The 13,607-nt window shown below is 43.3% G+C and overlaps 1 protein-coding gene across 1 annotated transcript in view; it reads right to left on the reverse strand.

Moving 5' to 3' along the window:
• The window catches only part of pth1r (parathyroid hormone 1 receptor), a gene marked incomplete at both ends in the record, with an annotated part of 64,046 nt that overhangs the window by 23,728 nt on the left and 26,711 nt on the right, over window positions 1-13,607 (reverse strand). The window contains one exon of the mRNA XM_083653890.1: window positions 2,814-2,916. Coding sequence (XP_083510016.1) covers window positions 2,814-2,916 — 103 coding nt within the window. The remainder of the gene's footprint in view (window positions 1-2,813; window positions 2,917-13,607) is intronic.

Below are 13,607 nucleotides of genomic sequence, written 5' to 3' on the forward strand. Positions count from 1 at the left end.
AGAGAGAGAGAGAGAGAGAGAAAGAAAGAGAGAGAGAGAGAGAGAGAGAGAGAGAGAGAGAGAGCAACATGTATTGCACCCACCCAGCCACTGCAGCCACAAGGTAACACTGTGTCACATCTTCATGAACGTCTACAATTAGAGTTTTATTTTGCAATTTTTGTTTACCCAGAAATATGGCGTGAACCTACTACAGTGCCACTTTCAAGTATTTCATTCAATTGAAGATTATTGCATGACATTTCTACTTTGATGTAGGAGGTAAATTAGATTGAAAATAAATCTAAACATCTAGGCTAAATCTTAAACCATATAAAAAATATAATATAAAAAAAATATGGATGGAGTCAACGTGATGTCACCAATTGGTTTTGAGACTCGTGTTTTGAAGCCTAGATATATATGGGAGTGTGGCCGTCACCATCTTGGGGTTCTTGCGCAGCTCGCACGAGATGGCGCCGTGAGCTCACAGCCTCCGCGCCTGCTATTGGTCCGTGACCGGCAAGCTGCGCGATCACTGGACAGGCGGCCTGTCAATCACTCCCAAAAAGTATTTTCTTTCGTCTATTTTACTCTAAACGGGTGAGTTTGATAAAAAGTTCACTCTCCATAAAGTTGTCATGAAAGGTGAAATTAGCTATAGACAAAAAATATTTTTTTTAACCAGACTGTTAACATGTTTAATCCTGTTGTAAAGTCGGGCATTTTAACATGGGGGTGAATGGGGAACGGCTCCCTTTTGGAGCCAGCCTCCTCTACAAAAGTACCTGCAGATGCGTGAGAAAGTGTCATGCCTATAGCTCACATCTCTGCCATGTCAGGCTGCATTAGGCCTGACGTTGGTCAGAGGAGGAACCCAGACTCTCATGTTAGAACGGCCTGATGATGATGATGATGACGTGTGTCTTGAGTGCTCTGCTCTGCATTAGCGTCTATGGCCATTCTGATCAATACGCTGTCAGAAACAGCACACGCTTCTCGTTTTCCCTATAAGTACTGAGGATGTTACACAAACTGCTTTTTAATGCCTCCAATTTCCAATGGTACTAATTCAAGTCATTCTAAAGTCAATTTGAAGCTTTGTGGATGTTTAGCAAAAGCATGAACAGTTGAGCAATACTACATGAGACAATGTAACTACTGGGAACTGTCAACAAAACCTTTGGTGTTCTTAGCCTGGAAATAAACATTTTTTAATTATGTGTTTCATTTACAAAGGGGTATCATTTGGAGGGTCTGAGAATTTAATGAGACCACAATGTGCCGGGTAAAAGAAAAAAAGATGATTGGTTTGTATATGGAATCCAAAACCCTCCTCTGAACAATCAACATGGAAAATGACAGTAACCGCAGTGAGATAGACATCGGGGTCTGCTGGAAAATGATGCTCTTCAGACACCCATGAGTACACAAATACACCCAGGATCAACTTCCCCCTTCAGTCCAGCCTCCAGACAGCCACAAGCAGGCAAACATTCCTCAGTGGAACCATCAAAATGACATTCAACTGGATATGGAACTGTTTGACACACACAACTGCCTGGACGAAGGCATTGTAATGTCAGGAAAGGTGTAGGTGTAAATCGAGGGGGCAGCTTTGCTTGGTCGCATTGACGCCAGCGCCTAAGTACACAAAACTGCAGTTCTTTGAATGGCTACTTGAGGCTGGCTGCAAAAGCGAGTAAATCCCCATTCACCTCCCGATGTTAAAATGACAGACTTTACAGCATAAATAAACATGTTTACAGCTGGGTAAAAAAATCAACGGTTGCCTCTATAGCTAATTTCATCTTTCATGACAACTGTACAGTACAGGGGGTGAATGTTTTATATAACTCACCTGGTTAGAGTAAATAGACAATAAAAAGCCTATGTTTTGGGTATTGAATTGTGATTGTCTTTCTGTATTGTATTGTCTTCTGACTATTGAAATGACCACTAGGCTGCATACTTACTCTAAGTCAAATTCCTCGTAAGCTATGTAATCTGATTACCTACTGTGGCAATGAAAGTGAATCTAAATCTGACAGGTCACCTGTCCAGTGATTGCACAGCTCGCTGATCACGGACCAATAGCAGCAATAGCTGCGGCTCTGGGAAACCCCCTCTCGTCCAAATATGGCTAAAAGAAACGTCACGTCACCTCTGGCTCCAAAAAACCAAGATGGCTTCAAAACGGGAGTGCACAAACGAATGCAGGTGACGGCACACTCACTACATCACTTTTGACAGTCTATGGTTTGTAAATAGTCAAAGTGGATTATCTCCTTTTGTGCTTTTCACAGGAGCTCATTCCAGGTGGCAGTAAATCAATGCAAGCAAGTGTAGACTATTGGAAAACAAATCATAATGAAGTGTGGCCTTCCCATGAACCCATCACATATCAACCGCCTGCACACTGAGTGTCAATATTTCAGTTACCCCCGGTGGTATGAACCTGTATTGCGAAGGAAGACACGTTTTGATCAATAAACAGCACAAGCCTAGTATCGATTTGATCTATTATCTAGCATCACACTCAATTAATGGTACATTTGAGCTACATGACAAATGTCAACACTGTAATGCCATAATTCTCATGTCAGTTCTACCATGACATAATAAACATTACTGTTTGGTTAAAGTAGCAGGCAATGAACCAATAACATTCACTCTTCAGATATCCATCCAGCAAAAGTTTTCAGGCAGATTTTCAGATTAGTGCCACAAAACAAACTAAATGAATTGAAATTCAATTAAATTAAATGAAGACATGCCAAACGTAGTTGAGTTTAATTGCATTTTCTCACATGCTTTCGTTTTACGTTACTCACCAGGAATCGTTTGCTTTGACTTGATGTTCCCCTCACATTTCCGTTTAGCTTTGAACAAAAGGCCTATCTGTTCCTCTTTGGTGAGCACATCGTCTGCATAGACCTGCATGGAAGGACGTTGACATGGAGTTAGCGATGGGAAATATTCAAACGTTAAGTGTACAGAAAATAAGCTTTACGCTGACACACAAACATTGCATGCTGACATCTGTGAATTACATGTTACAATGCCAAATCCAAATTCCCAAAGCGAAAGCCAAAGTCCATCAATAAGCATTGCCAATAAACAATTCGTCAACTTTCAGTTCATCCAAATTCCAAAATATAAAGTGAACGCTATTGCACTTTGTGGTCCCATCTGGATCTGGAAGCTAAGATTCTGACATTTCTCTCACAGTACAGTGTGAGCATGAAATGCATCAATTGGCTGATATCCACATATCCTCGGCACAGCTGCTTCACTCAACCCTCTAACGACTAAGTCAAGCCAGGTTTATTCATATAGTGCTTGATCATTACAAAGGCATGTCTTGAATGACTTCGATCTAACTAGTCAACAAAGTCGCAAAAGCAAAATCATGTCATAGAAGTGAAAAGATAAAGGAAACAAAACAAAGCTAAGATACACAATAGGATATTGGAAGACATGACAGGCCTGACCTAGTCTCCATGGCACCGCCCAACTTACACTCAATGAAGTTGAGTGAAAACTCCCCCAAAAAAACATAAGCGCTACTGTATACTCAACATCCCTGGTCATAGTGTTGTGGACACAAGAGGCCATGTTCGGAATGGCTCACTCACTCACTCACTCACTCACTCGCTCACTCACTGGCTATTCCCCATGTGGTGTTTATCATATAGTGAACTACATGGGGAACGATCAAACGAGTTTCAGACACGACTGCATTGCATTGTGGCACTGTATATGGGAGAAAATGTAGGGGACAATCACTGTTCACTAGAATTTGCAGTGCATTGTGGGTATTTTAGAGTGGACCATATAGTGAATCAAATCAACAGTTGAAAAATGGCGAACACACTATATAGTCCACTATTTCTGTAATAGGGAACAGCTTCGACCAGGGCTAATGCCTTTCCTTGAGTGAAAACCGGCTAAAAATGGGGACTGCAGACGTTTCCTCAGATGTTGTAAGTGTGCAGGCACTGGGGGAATGCAGCAGCAGGGTGGCCTGGTTGTTAGATGGACTGCGCCGTGTCTGGAAGGTCTCAGATTAGACTGCACTTAGACCGCAACAGTCCGCTCCTGTCAAAGTGTCCTTGAGCAACACGGTGACCTCCGACCTGCCCAAGGGGCCGCAGGCTGCTCCTGCTTCCCCTGCACAGAGGCCTCTCTGCTGAAATGTATATAGCGCTATGTGAGAGGTAGATCTTGGTGGGGCACGCACACTAACGGAACAGAAATACACTCATTGTAATATGGAATTCTTCTCAACTCCCTTAAAGCGATGAGAGTGAATGTTACAATGACTTCTGTAAATAAGCGTACTATATACCATATTTATTCCTGTCTTAACTGCCATGAAGCAAAAGAGTTATGAAAGAGCCAGTGTTTCTTTTTCCCCCTTGGCTAAATAGTATCAGTTTCGCGTGTTGTTTATAGTCCCAGCTTGTATTCATGTGGTTTTATCCACTAGGTGGTCAGTATCCATTAGGCACTAATCACACATGACAGAAAATTGAGATTTGACTCTGTGCATGTTCTTACACCTTCTATTTTACTGGCTGGTGGACATTGTGTCTGAGAGCAGCGCTATAGCTCAGGTGTGGTTTTCCATTCAAGGAAATATTTTCCATTCTAATAGCTCACTTTGGCTGCCTCACTGTTTGCTCTGGGATCACTTTGAGTCAATAACAAATATGACTGTATTGAAAGTGACCACATTCATCGCTGACATCGTGTGACAAGAAATATAACATTAAAAGTGCATGCTGAGTGCTAAAACGAAGGCGTAGATCAGCGCACAAATCGCCCAGATTTTCTATGGTGTCATATGGATTTTTTTTTATCGTGAGTGAGCCATACTGCAGCAAAATGCTAGATATTGTGGTTTAGATCCCCACAACTGTAGATAATACTGTATTTGATTGATGGGTGTATTACTGGTTTAACATTTTGAGGGCCTGGGGGCGGGGCTACTAGGGGGCGGGGTTACTACAGTAGTACCACAGCCCAGCCATCAGCAAGCCAGGACATCTAGTACCGTAGTCTTGTTTTTGGTTCAACAAAAGTAGAGCAACGGATTCATATGAGAGACAAGCTATTATTGAAAAGCAACATGCAGTCAGGCCTGAAGTGCAGGTATAGCAGCGAGAAATGGAAAGCGGTAGAGAGGAGGTAGAAGAGCAGGAAAAAGTAATGCAGACATGGATTTGAACACACACAAAATACAGCCTACACTAAATGCATTATCATTTTCAAGTGTCGTTCTCAAAAATCACATGAAAATGACAAGTGTGTAACCATAGCCTGTGCCTCACTGGGCCTATGCCAAAATACCTATCTGCTGCATGTCTGGAGTTTTGTTCTGTATAATTGATCGCCTGTAGCATAAACTACAGATTGACCTTTCCTGTGGCCATGTTGCTGTTTTGTCTGTTGGTTGAATAAACTTGAAGTAATTGGTCAATTAAGGCGACAGGCTTTTAGACTGCAATATTTTTAGACACTTGTGCCAGCTGTCTTATCTATGACAGCTTCACCACTTTGACCCTGTTTTCACTGGCAGCATTTATCAAAGGACATGTTGCTTATTGCTTATTAGAGACAGGCTATTATTTTGAGACTTTAACCCAAAAAGAATAACCCCAAACAAAGAGGCTCATATGTGCTTCCCTAGTATTTTCATTACAAATATATGTATGGATATATATATCCCCCCCCCCCCCAAAAAAAAAAATTCAACATAATTGCTAAAACAGTGCACCATGACAAAAGACAGAGCAGTATGTCTCTACTCCACACTGCAAGTGATTATACACTGATTGCGGATGCTTTTCTTACCAACAGGTACACTGCTATTAACGTCATCCGAAGTCTGATCCAAAAACTGCAACTGTGGCCACTGCAGTCGGTTACCGCCATTGACACAGAGAGCCACCTATTTAAATTTAATTAAATTTCCGAGGAGCTATTTTAAACCCTCTGGGGTACTTGTTTACGGTTTGAAATGAGCAGCTAAGGCCATTCTTGACAAGGAGTCATTTGCGAATTAAGACATGTGTATACATTGTCTTTGATGCGAGGGGGGCAATTTCCCCAGCTTAAAATTAAACTGTAAATACCTCGTGGCTCTCGTGGGTTTGCCGTACACAAAACCATAATACCTCGATCCATCAATATTTTCTCTACTTTCAGTCTAGAAATAAGGATGTCCAGTTTGAGCTGAATAAGCTTACAGAATGAAGACGTTTATGGCGTTGCACGGTAAACAACCACAGATGGAACAACATTTGACCACAGGCGAACAAGGATAGATACTACCTGTTTACTGTACTAACTATGCCAATATAGAATATTCCACTGACAGCTCCAAAGGCGTTAGGACCATTTTCATCTGAATGGCTGACCGCTGTTTCTTTTAGTGAAGCCATAACCAATGGGGGACCAGAATCAGAAAAACAAATAGAGGCACTAATTCTGTCCTGAAAGGACAAATATTATTATAAACATCTTCGTCATCACTAAATCACCAGCATCATCATTGAACGTAACCCTGGGATGAGTCGGATCAAGCTACACACAGAGAAATAGGAACGACAAAAAACAATACAGAAAATAACATGCGAACAGGGTATACATTCATAAAGTCCCATCCAAACCATGTATTTTTAGATCAGCAATAAATCAACTCTGAATATCTATGCTGTCATTTCATTCATCATGACGACGGTAGCCATTTTTACTCATACATTTTTGGCTGTCTTTGCTGTCAACAGCGGTAAATATGATTAATGTTATAATGGTAGTGAGCTTTCTGTACTCTGCAGGTCCATGCACGAGTATAACTGGCTGAAAATCCATCTGCTTTTATGAATGCTACAAAGCTGGTAACTGAGGTCACTCCTCTAATAAATTAAGAACAAATATCTTAACCTTTACAGTGCAGCTGCTTTGAGCCCCTGTAACTCCAACATGAGTCATGGAGTGTGAGGTTGTCATTTTATTTTAGTTCTTTCTTTCTTTTTTCAAAGCGAGTGGAATTTCTCCCTACTGCTGCAGACTCCTAAGGAAGAGGGATCTCAAAGATATGAAGTATCATTTGCCGTTTTAAGAAGAGAATCCTGGGTAATAAGTGTGCCCCCTGATTATTTCTGAAAACTATTCCTCCTCCACTGGCCAGAGGCCAAACCACCAAAGTAAACACAACTCTCACAGGGAGAAACATGGATATTCTTATTTACTGCATTTCATTCAAAACACAGTATTCTTTTTGTTCAATACTTTTGAGAGTGTGCCAATATGAAAATTAGAAAAATACACACCATATAAATATGTGTGTTTTCATCACTGGTCCCTGGAATACAAACTCCACTTGAATAAACCACAAGTTTCTATTTGTCTTCAAAAACTGTGGGTTAATGACTTAAACTGAAGCTCTCTTCAAGGATATACGAAGACCAATATTGAATTTACTGTATTTAGGCCGGCGTGTCAAGACAGTGTTGAACCACTATATGACTAAATACTGATACTGATATATGCAGCAAGGGAGTGGAAATACATTTGCCACTTTTGGTTACAAAATGAATTCAAGGTCTGCAAGTTCTATTATGTTAGCTATCTGTGGCGCAAATGTCTTCAACATTAACTTGTTGCTTTTTGAATGTCTGATTTTGTTGCAAAACAAACTATAAAAAAAAGTCAACAAGTACAAATGGAGTCATAGAGACAGATGCCATGCATACACTGAGTGGAGACATTGGGTTTCCAGTACATTACCAACAGTCTTGATTATGGACAGTCTTGCACAATGTTGTGTTTTTTTTCCTCAAGAAAGTTGTGGTTGACCAAAGCCATTTCCTGAAATGGCCTGCAGTGAATTGGGGAGTCAAATGCCGGGGCTGGGAAAGTAGATTTTCATTCAAAGGCGCAACAGAAAAAAAAAACCTCCAGGGTCCAGAAAGTTGGATTGAACAGCAAAAACGCCGCTAGGTTTAACAGAGCGTTCATAATTCAATAAAGGATCACTGAGCAGCCCACTGATACAGTCTCATTAGTAGTATTTCCCATTTCAAAAAATACTCTACATGCCATTGCTAACATTGGGCTGCTACAGACACTGCTGTCCAACCAGAGGACGTGGGATCCAGCCACCAGTCATCTGAAGAAGCATCCTGGAGCAAAACACTGAATCCCTATCAGCTCCAGAGATGCTGACTGTGCTCTGACCTCTCAGAGAGACAAGAGAGAGCATTTAAGATGCGGCTCAATGCATGCTCTTTGTCCAAGATTCAGTCTGTACAGTAACAATGGCTAGAGTATACAAATCTGTAAATTGACACAGTATTCTGTTTACTTGTGTATCTGCTGTGGTTAAAGAAGCTGAATCAGCTGAATAAGGGTTCACTGGGTTGTTGTTGGAGCAGCGGTTGGCTACACCGCAGTGGGGGTTGAAGTGTGGTACCGTCCCTCTGATGTCAATCAAGTATCAAATAGGTATGGATCTTAGTTAACAGCTGTTTTTATTTGTCCACCAGGAGGCGCATAGCCTGATATCAGAAATAATTGTCAACTTGTTACACTCCATTTCCAGCTTCTAGTCTGACATTGCCTCCACTCTAAACCAGTGGTTCTCAAACTTTTCCACGTCAAGGACCCCATAAACTGACACAAATTAGACCACGGACCCCCAATTTGATAAGATTTTGTCCCAGGGTCCCCCATCTGATAAGACTTTAACTTTTGTAATGACCCTCCCACTCTCCCCTGTCTTGGAGGAGCCTGGTGTTGGGGTCTTACTCCCCTCAGTTGTTACTTCCTTGAGCCAGTTTGTAACATATAAGGGGAGTCATACACCAAAGTAAAGGTTAAAACAAGAATTTATTAACTAACACTAAAGGGAAAATAACTAGACATCACAAACTACATTAAACAAACAAACAGAACAAAAGAGAGACTGAATGGTCTGAAGGTCTTCTTTAGCCCAATGAGCGCACCGGGCCCAGGTGCACACAATCAGCCTAACGACCCCAACACCAGGCTCCTGCAAGACAGGGCCAGGAGAGTGGGACAGTCATTTAGATGTTTTATTACAGAAAGTGTATGAAACCCAATACCAAAATAGTCATACATTCCGTCATTGTGTTATGGTTGGAATTCTAGTGAAGTCCCCGGACCCCACTTTCAGAACCACGGCACTAAACGATTTCCATGAGGGGAATCCCCCAAGGCGATTCCATAGAACATCAATCCAGTGGGGAAATTGAGAAAAAAAAATCTCCCCTTTGAATAAATGCCTTCAAAGCAGAGTGCTGTTCAGATTTCAAAGTAATTGGTACTTTTAATCGATTTAAAACAGCCTCGATGCGTATATCTCATCTATGGCAGTCGCCATTGTTGTTATTAGGTCATACGCAATTGACAACAACGTTAGTCCCGCCCGTTGCACTGTTTATTGACGCTGATTGGCTAATTGTTAATCACCCTCTGTGCTGATTGCTAATCATTCTTTCAACCGAGGAAATCGCTGTTGCATATCAAGAGGCCAGACCAGAAGGAGCCAAATCTCGACTCGGCAAGCTGCGTGATCACTGGACACTATTTTACAACAAACGGGCGAGTTATATAAAAAATTACCCTCCTACAGTTGTTAAGAAAAGGTGAAATTAGCTATAGACCAAAACCATGTTTTGCCCCATAGCGGTCTGCTACTGGCAGCATGTTTAATCCTGTCACAAAGTTGGGCATATTAACATGGGGTGAATGCCTACTGCACACAGCCCCAAGTGGCCATTTGATGAACTACATCTTTCAGGAACACTTCCTGGACTTCAGGTGGGAAGGTCTAAGCTTGCCCACTGGGTCTAACCTAAAAATCACCCGTTCAAATCACCACGATTGGTCTTCCCACTCCCAACTTAGCCGACCGTACCACCAAAACTCTGCCCGTAAAGCACACATAATCACCCACTTCACCAGCACTTTACCCTCCTGCCCTCTGGTCGTAGACACAGAGTAGGCCTACCCTCCTGCCCTCTGGTCGTAGACACAGAGTAGGCCTACCCTCCTGCCCTCTGGTTGTAGACACAGAGTAGGCTTACCTTCCTGCCCTCTGGTCGTAGACACAGAGTAGGCCTACCCTCCTGCCCTCTGGTCGTAGACACAGAGTAGACCTACCTTCCTGCCCTCTGGTCGTAGACACAGAGTAGGCCTACACGTCTGCCCTCTGGTTGTAGACACAGAGTAGGCCTACTCTCCTGCCCTCTGGTCGTAGACACAGAGTAGACCTACCTTCCTGCCCTCTGGTCGTAGACACAGAGTAGGCCTACACTTCTGCCCTCTGGTTGTAGACACAGAGTAGGTCTACCCTCCTGCCCTCTGGTCGTAGACACAGAGTAGGCTTACCTTCCTGCCCTCTGGTCGTAGACACAGAGTAGGCCTACACGTCTGCCCTCTGGTTGTAGACACAGAGTAGGCCTACCCTCCTGCCCTCTGGTCGTAGACACAGAGTAGACCTACCTTCCTGCCCTCTGGTCGTAGACACAGAGTAGGCCTACACTTCTGCCCTCTGGTCGTAGACACAGAGTAGGCCTACACGTCTGCCCTCTGGTTGTAGACACAGAGTAGGCCTACCCTCCTGCCCTCTGGTCGTAGACACAGAGTAGGCCTACACGTCTGCCCTCTGGTTGTAGACACAGAGTAGGCCTACCCTCCTGCCCTCTGGTCGTAGACACAGAGTAGACCTACCTTCCTGCCCTCTGGTCGTAGACACAGAGTAGGCCTACCCTCCTGCCCTCTGGTTGTAGACACAGAGTAGGCCTACCCTCCTGCCCTCTGGTCGTAGACACAGAGTAGGCCTACCCTCCTGCCCTCTGGTTGTAGACACAGAGTAGGTCTACCCTCCTGCCCTCTGGTTGTAGACACAGAGTAGGTCTACCCTCCTGCCCTCTGGTCGTAGACACAGAGTAGACCTACCCTCCTGCCCTCTGGTCATAGACACAGAGTAGACCTACCCTCCTGCCCTCTGGTCGTAGACACAGAGTAGACCTACCTCCCTGCCCTCTGGTCATAGACACAGAGTAGACCTACACTTCTGCCCTCTGGTTGTAGACACAGAGTAGACCTACACTTCTGCCCTCTGGTTGTAGACACAGAGTAGACCTACACTTCTGCCCTCTGGTCGTAGACACAGAGTAGACCTACACTTCTGCCCTCTGGTTGTAGACACAGAGTAGACCTACACTTCTGCCCTCTGGTCATAGACACAGAGTAGACCTACACTTCTGCCCTCTGGTCGTAGACACAGAGTAGACCTACACTTCTGCCCTCTGGTTGTAGACACAGAGTAGACCTACCTCCCTGCCCTCTGGTCATAGACACAGAGTAGACCTACCCTCCTGCCCTCTGGTCGTAGACACAGAGTAGACCTACACTTCTGCCCTCTGGTCGTAGACACAGAGTAGACCTACACTTCTGCCCTCTGGTCGTAGACACAGAGTAGGCCTAACACTTCTGCCCTCTGGTCGTAGACACAGAGTAGACCTACCTCCCTGCCCTCTGGTCGTAGACACAGAGTAGACCTACCCTCCTGCCCTCTGGTTGTAGACACAGAGTAGGCCTACCCTCCTGCCCTCTGGTCGTAGACACAGAGTAGACCTACCCTCCTGCCCTCTGGTCGTAGACACAGAGTAGACCTACCCTCCTCCTGCCCTCTGGCCGTAGACACAGAGTAGACCTACCCTCCTGCCCTCTGGTCGTAGACACAGAGTAGACCTACCCTCCTGCCCTCTGGTCGTAGACACAGAGTAGGCCTACCCTCCTGCCCTCTGGTCGTAGATAGTATGTGCCGGAACGCCCGCTTCAGGAAGAGCTTTGTCCCTTCTGCCATACAAGCTCAAAATAGGAACATTCGCCCGTCGCAGTGAACATTTGTAACTTGTTTGTACAAGATGTCAGTATGTTTTGGTCTCTGTACTACTGTACAATGGCAATGTGTTTTGCGTCTCTGTTATTGATTGTGTTTTTCTTTCCTTTTGTATTGTGTCTTTGAACTGTCTTTCAGTGTGCACCAACTGTGAAAACAATTTCCTCTCTGAGCACAATAAACTATGTATCTATCCCCCTAATCACATTGCCATTTTGTGGTAAAATGTAAAAGCGTGTACAAAAAGTTAGCCAAACCGTCACGAGTGGGTGAGCTATGTTTTAAAGTACAGTAGTAGCACACTGGAAAACAGATTATGTAATTCTCCATGTAAACAAAATTATAATGTTAGTACATTACTTCTGCAGTTTTGAAGCGAGAAACGCATGCTTCAACATCAGCCTCAACTTGGGACGTTGCCGGAGGGCAGGTGGACATACATACTGTACTCAAACGTCAGCTTGACGAGGGGGTCTCAGGGGAGTCCATAGCATAATGAGTGTAGTGCATACTGTATACTTGATCATAGCTTTCCCTCTCGCCTCTTATCTCCCCATCTACAGTATAGTAAGTATACTTGTGCTGTTCACATCAGCTGCGTCGACCCAACAAATGGGCGTGTGACATAACAACAGGAGTGACATCACAAGAGGAGAATGTTCTGCTGGGGCTGACACAGGGATGCAAAGTCATGGAGAGTGAAAAAAGGTGACAGATACCAGGGCAGACATAAAACCACTCAGAAATCCTCATATTTTGGGCTGAAAAATGTGACTGTCACCTAAAGGTGACTATTTTGCATCCCTGTGACATCACAAAAGGTAGTTCCATGAAATGGACCAGTGCCCCCTGCTGGTTACAAAAACTAGTCTAAACGCAGCTATGTGTGATTGAAAACAAGTTTTTTTTCCCCAAATCCCATTGCTATATACCCCTTCCACATATTAATGCAATGTGGTCTCCAACCTGCACCATGCCCTGGAGTACAACAACTTTTCTTTTCATGCACATGTTCAAAACGGCCCGCGACCCAAAACCAGTTGAAAACCAATGGTGTGTAGACAAAGCACACAATTGTCTTTAATGGTAAGAGATAAAGATACATTTTCGACATTTACATCAAATTTAAAGTTTAGCTGTGATGAGTGACAGACACAGCTCCATGCCAGCTGTCCTGAATTAAATAAATTAATACAAAAATTATGTGATATTTGAAATAGCAGCCTCTTTGGAGCACTTTGAAGCTGGAAGACATAACAGTTTTTTGCCATCCTGCTTTTATGACTGAGGCAAGTACTCAAACAGATCAAGTTCAGGCTGGATCCAGTACTGTTGATTAGGTTACTGTTTTTCAGGCTGTGGTTTCCAAAGTAGGGTAGCTACTATAAAAAAGAAAGAAAGAAAGAAGTGGACTGATTTCCTAAAAGATATGTAAAATTAGACAAGATTGTTGTAATTAGACAAGATTGTTGCAATTCGCATTTAAAATATTAAAATATTCTCCTTTCTTCACAGCAAGCAGCATTGCTTGCATCTCACTCTCTCATCTCTCACTGGGGCAGCATATAAAGTTAATGTTTTTAAATAAATAAGGGTTCAAATCATAGACTGTAAATATAAGGTTCAAATGAATACATGATTGTAAATGAACAAATTATAATCTGTTCATATTATCCATGATATCGAC

Source organism: Poromitra crassiceps, assembly GCF_964638095.1.
Source record: "Poromitra crassiceps genome assembly, chromosome: 17".
Lineage (NCBI taxonomy): Eukaryota > Metazoa > Chordata > Actinopteri > Beryciformes > Melamphaidae > Poromitra > Poromitra crassiceps.